The sequence below is a fragment of the Loa loa genome (genome assembly GCF_000183805.2).
Source record: "Loa loa unplaced genomic scaffold supercont3.32, whole genome shotgun sequence".
In the NCBI taxonomy this organism is placed as follows: Eukaryota; Metazoa; Nematoda; class Chromadorea; order Rhabditida; family Onchocercidae; genus Loa; species Loa loa.
The window spans coordinates 259,391-265,390 of record NW_018108212.1 but is presented as its reverse complement, the minus strand read 5'-3'; the positions used below and the strand labels follow the sequence as shown (position 1 = coordinate 265,390).

Genomic DNA, 6,000 nt, shown 5'->3' with positions numbered 1-6,000 from the left:
AATAATAATAATAATAATAATAATAATAATAATAAAAATAATCACCAGAAATCGAGGAATTCTAGCACCCGAAACAGAATATACAAAAGCAATCAAGCAAGAACAATATTCTATTCCTTTCTTTTACCGTATGTTTCTTCTCAAAAAGAAAAGCTGACTGAAATAAAAATTCCTCGGCGGTCAAAAAGAATAAATGATACAATTACAAAATAACAGCGATCCCTGAAATGCTTTTCTTATTAGCAAGCTGCTAGCCATAGTCTCTGGTCTCAATCGCCTTCTTACAAAAAGGGACACGCAAAAATTCCACGAAGCTTTATGCAATACCTATTAAAAATGAGTTAATGAAAATGATATCCATATCAACATATCTCTTTCTTCTCTACTTCCTTAGACAGTTGGACTTGAACATTTCGCTGATCAAAATCCGTTTTAAATTTAACATCATATCCTCAAAGTTATAGTAAAACAAAGATGTTGACATTGGATATTTTTCTTCCAATCTTTTGCTTGTGTGTGTATCGAAATAGGGGTGAAATACACTAAAGCCATTGCAAAACCAGTTCATTTGTCTTTTTACTTGTATGTTTTGCGGACTAAAATTATTCTTAACAACATGGTCACTGTAACAGAAGGGACTGAATGTACTCTTTCTAGAAAGAGTAACTCTTCATTTATCTCGATGCTTCTCAGTATTTCACTGTTAAACTCTAAATTTATAAAAAAATACCTATGAATGATGCCGTCGACATGAGCAAAACAGTAATAGAGATTTTAGTATAAATAGGTAACAAAAACTTTTTAAAGAAACATAAAGATCTATTGCACGCCTGATACGATAAAGTACCAATAATCATTACGATGAGTCTATCCGCTGCGCATATTGTACATCAAACATCTCATGTGAAACAAGGCGCTTACAATTTTATCATTTTATTTTATATACGCATATTTGGCCACAACAATAATATTGATGACAGCTATAGCAACAACAACGATAATTTGGACAGCAAAAATGACGGCGATATTGTTAATATAATCACATAAAGATGGCAATAATGGAATGAAAAGGCTACTGAGACTATTAAAAAGTTATTCGAAAAAATGAGCTTAGGAATGTAAATGGGAATTCGGGCTCGAGGTCGGAAATTTCAATTGATGGGGAAATAGAATATCTTCTTGATTTATGAAATTCTCGTCCTCTCCCTTTTCCTTTGCCGTATTTGGACTATGACATATCTTAATACCTTTCAAGTCCAATCGAACAGGCACTTTCCATTATATAAAAGTCACAACTAATGCATAATAGTATAATTCATCTGTGACATAAGGGCAAGAAAAAAAATTTTGGTTATACCTTTCCCGGTTCACCACAACATTCCAAAATAGCTATCAATTTAATTAAAAGTAAAAAGTTTAAATGAAATAGAATAAATAACAAATCTATTTCATAAGATGAAGTAGAATAAATAACAAATGTTATTCTTAAAACGAAAAAAGATTAAAGTAAGCATGTGAAATAATTAAGACCTTGCCCAAGTTCCCAAATACCCACACCGACGTTAAAGTGATTGGCGAGATCCAGCCTGATTTGCAAAGATGCCACTGTCGGATAAACGCAAAAATCTTTATCCCTGAAAGTAAAGAATCCATAACTTGATATTCCTATTTGAACAGTAACTATTCAGTTTAATGAAATCATTTTAAGAAAATAAACAAGATAAGTGCACCAATCCACATTTTTTCACCATTATCCCCACTACTTTTAATGATTTAGACAAACTGAAACCACCCTCTTCAATTAAAAAAGTTTCTACGTAAGTATCCATCCTGGATGATAACTAAGATTCCTACAAAACACTTTATAATTTGAATGAATTGTGAAGCCTGAAAAAAATAGCATTGTTTGAGTTTTATTATGTAATATTCCCGATGGTTGTGAATTAAAATTGTGGAAGAGTATTCATCTGAGACTATCAGGAATTCAAAAAATTTTCAATAACCAAAGCAAAAACCATACAAATCCAAAATTCAAAAAGAAATATAATTTAAGTATTATCAAAGAAACAAACAATACTCTGTTTTGAGGAAATGCTCTTTCGTGATAGAATTCCAAAACAATGCTCCTGGTTGTGCTGCTATATATTTGATAAAGCTGAAATATAACTGGACATGACTGCCATTTTTGCTACCAACTAGCAATCTTTGAGGATAATTTCAAGATAACCATTTAGACGGTAAGATATGAAAAGACTGTCAACTACTAAACTATTACATTACAAGCAGAGGCAGCGAAACTCAGTTCGGTTGTAACGACTATTTTTGTAAAGATTTCAACAGCATTCAAGATGAAATTTGAAATTATATTTCGAACTAAATCAAAAAATTTCAAAACTCACTCTTTACCAATAACAGCTTTGATCGTAGCCCGCTGAGAAGCATAGCCATAAAAATTTAGCCCCATGAGAAGCTTGGATGAACTAATTGATGGTTCCGACAAAATATATTCCAAATTATGTTGAACCCATTCAAATGGTGACACTCCAACGAAGCTGAAACATTCAGTTCAACATATTTTTAGAAATCATTTAATTTTGGATATTTTGAGTGGAAAAAAAACAAGTAAAACTTTTGAACGACACAGTCAGCAACAAAGTTCAAGGCTAAATGAATAGGTAATGATTGTGGAAATGTGCATTAAAGCATTTTTCCTTAAACTCGAACAGTTTTCCATTCAATTGTTGTGTTACTGAAGCGTTTTTCATCATATCGTACTTCGAAAACTATCATCTGCTACTTTAATTAGGCTAACAATCTATTATGGCTGCTAGAAAGCAACAATAGAAATGGTTCGATAGCCTTTCCAGAACTCGGCACAGTGAGAATCAGCGAGTGATTAAATCCGAAAGAAAAAAAATTCGAAACAAGATTGCAAGCTTATCTTAGGATGATCTCATGTTTGCGGCCATCCTAAGATAAGCTTGCGACATTTTGTTTTAGGCATTCTTTTAAATCTAGCAGGAAATTCGATAATAAGTTCTCAAACATAGATTCTGCTTTTAAATAAACTATCCTCCGAGAATTTTCATTCATGCTTACTGGTTAGAATTGTAATCATAGGTCATCACATTGACAAAGTCGACATCATTTATTATTCTCGCTAATTCTGCCTTCATTACAAATCCGGATGGCTTATTCCTGAAAATATATCATTTGGCTTTCACTTTTAAAATGATCCATGAAGAATTCTAAATGATCAAGACAACGAAAAGTCGATACTCGGCATTCGCACTTATACTTTCCTTTGTCCACGATATAACTGTATCGTTCCATAAGGTATTCCACAACTCTTTCAGTATAATAATTTCATTAATCATTAATCTAAGTCATTAGGAAGGTTAGCATATAAAACTAGATATGCTGCTATAAATCATCACTCTGGAATAAATACAGCTTTTTTTGAATAGATTTAAACCATGAATCACAATTGCCTTCAGCAAAACCTTTTAACTTAATAATAAAAAGAAACACGTCAAATTAAACGGCTTGAGATATATGAAGTGGAATATACTTGTCACTGAGAGGAGCAGGAAGAGGTACAATAATTTCAAGATCAGCCTTATGGAAAAGTTCAGCCCAGTGTGAAATCAATTCGATCAGTTCCCTGCAATGCCTCTTATTCTCATGCATTATGAATTACTTTCATGCATTATAAATTACTCTAAATATATCAATTTAAGTGATTTATTTCAAATGTTGCTTTATTCAAGTCTTACAACATACAGCCGACGAAAAAGTAGCAAGAACAACGTAAATGAACTTCAGGGATTACATAGTCTTAGTGGTGAGAAAGTCAAAGATTGTTGAAATTTACTAGAAATGTCGTCAAGTGATTTTTTCCTAGCAAAATATCGTAATGAGCAAAACTAATTAGCTAATACCTATTCTTCATCGTCTATATAATGTTTCGACGTCATGCCTCGATTTCACAATTCAGCAGAAAAAAAAAAGTCACAGATGTAAGGAAAACATACGCACTCTTTCACTTCTTTTTGAACCAATGACAAAACCTGAAGCCATACTTCTATGACCGCCCCATGCATCTTGTTTTCTGAAACTTTTTTAATTAAAACCATTTTGAAAATATTGCAACCATAACCTACCAAACATTCAGTAAAGGATAGCACACATCATATACTGTCATGCAGCGAATGTTGATGAAAAAAAAAAAAAAACATAACTAAGAACTTTTCTGGTATCACAGCATCCTACAGTTTCAGATTACTTCAAAAATACAAAGGTTTTGTTGTAAAATAGATAAGAGTTAATGTATGACAGAAAATTACTATTGCAGAAAATTCAAAAAGAGGGTTCTAAATGTCACAAGATTAACTCAAGCACTGCACCAAATGGTACACCTAACAGCCTTAACTGACTAAAATAGCAACCTTTATGAAATTGACAATTAGTTGAGCACAATTCGTTTGCCATTTTTCATTATATAAAAACTGTTCAATAATTCCAGGTACTGATCCATCGAGGACAAAACGTGGCATAAACTTGATTTCTGAATTATTTGTATGAATATCAACCAACCATTCTAAAATAAATTTCATCCAACAGTACGTAAATCAAACAATTTCTGAAAGCGATTAAAGTCAATAATGATTATTTAATTCTTTCTTTCACAATGAGAAAAATGGATAAATAATCGAAAAATAACATTTGACATGTGACACATTATTAATCAACCAACAAACATTGCTATCTTTCTAAATAAGCAGTATGAATATTCAACTTACGTTTATCCATATCGTGAGTTCCAAGAATAGTGCATGTTTTCCGTTGTTTCACATCGAGGTTAAACTGGAACCAGACAGGAGAGATGTGAGTGAATTTTCGAGCTGCCCATTTTGCAATGTCATATCCACCATTATTCCACTGCAAATTCTTGGAAGTTTGTGAAAAAGTGAAAAACACATTACAATAGCAGTGCCGTTTCTTATTGTCCTTTTAATGTCTCATAATCCAAGATTGAATTCCACATTTCTTCACTTCTCTTCCCTTGACCTTCTCTTTTCCAGCCACCTTTTTCGTTTAAATATGGTGAAACTTACAAATCTTTACAGGGAAAGTAATAGGCATATAAAAGTTGATCAGGAGCCTTTGATCGGAACAAGAGAGATCTTTCTATGCTGCAAATTCCTCCACTAACTATTTCGAGTCTTAAATCTACTGCTAACAAGATTACTAGATTTTAAAGACGTGGCATACTCCTGGATTCAACCTCCAGGGTAAACTAGCCAAAATAATTCAAAGTCGAAACTTACCGGAGTAACATATGCCAGCACAGGATGGTTGAATTTCCTCTCCTCCACGCACAAATTATGATGCTCACTAAGTATATTTAAAACAGCTGCCTTCCCGCCATTATCCTCGAAATGCTGAAGTAAAAAGCAGACCTTCTTACAACTTATAAACGGAATACTTTTGACAAGTTAATGCATTGCAACAGTTGATATTTTGATAGTAGGCGAAGTTTTCAGATTCTTTGAAATTTTCAAAACTTTAGTACACGATGAACCCAACGGAAGAACAAAGTGCTAACACGAAGTTTTTCCTGAAGAGTAATGAAAATCAAATAAGAGAAGTTACTTGTCGTAGCTTTACAACGTTGCTTCCATCCTTTTGTCTTTGCTCCGTTTCATGAAACTTTTTCGACTTCTCTTTTCGATCTGATTTTGAAAGTGTACCGTAGGCTACCAAAAAGAGAAGCCACACCAAAAAGACAATAAACTCTGGGGAACATCGAGTCATCAATTCCAGATCTTCCTTGATATCTTAGAAGCTGAACACCGTCATACCGTACGAAGTATCGAACAACCTTTCAGGAACTAGTTTGCTTTATTCGACAGAGAGATAAAATCATTCATTACTTTTAATAGTCATAAAATGGAAGATGGCTGATCAAGACGTTCCGAGGTAAATTCCAAGTGTTCA

At 33.0% G+C, this 6,000-nt stretch overlaps 2 protein-coding genes across 3 annotated transcripts; both read right to left on the bottom strand.

The window, feature by feature from the left end:
- Positions 1 to 1,467: 1,467 nt before the first annotated feature.
- LOAG_16981 (hypothetical protein) lies at positions 1,468 to 4,057 on the bottom strand. The gene is made up of 6 exons (XM_020449636.1): positions 4,035 to 4,057; positions 3,572 to 3,664; positions 3,100 to 3,198; positions 2,400 to 2,552; positions 2,078 to 2,155; positions 1,468 to 1,634 (listed from the first exon to the last, which is right to left on the bottom strand). The coding sequence occupies exons 3-6, from the start codon at positions 3,174 to 3,176 to the stop codon at positions 1,502 to 1,504; spliced, it is 441 nt and encodes a 146-aa protein (XP_020306813.1). The 5' UTR covers positions 3,177 to 3,198; positions 3,572 to 3,664; positions 4,035 to 4,057; the 3' UTR covers positions 1,468 to 1,501.
- On the bottom strand, positions 4,002 to 5,886 carry LOAG_16980 (the record flags this gene model as incomplete). Of its 2 annotated transcripts, none has more annotated exons than XM_020449635.1 (5): positions 5,656 to 5,886; positions 5,331 to 5,444; positions 4,803 to 4,941; positions 4,449 to 4,567; positions 4,002 to 4,111 (listed from the first exon to the last, which is right to left on the bottom strand). In XM_020449635.1, the coding sequence occupies exons 1-5, from the start codon at positions 5,815 to 5,817 to the stop codon at positions 4,085 to 4,087; spliced, it is 561 nt and encodes a 186-aa protein (XP_020306812.1). In that variant the 5' UTR covers positions 5,818 to 5,886. The 2 variants fall into 2 exon arrangements, with proteins under 2 accessions (XP_020306812.1, XP_020306811.1); XM_020449634.1 differs by having other exon boundaries at positions 4,085 to 4,111; positions 4,449 to 4,600.
- Between the last annotated feature and the right edge of the window lie 114 nt (positions 5,887 to 6,000).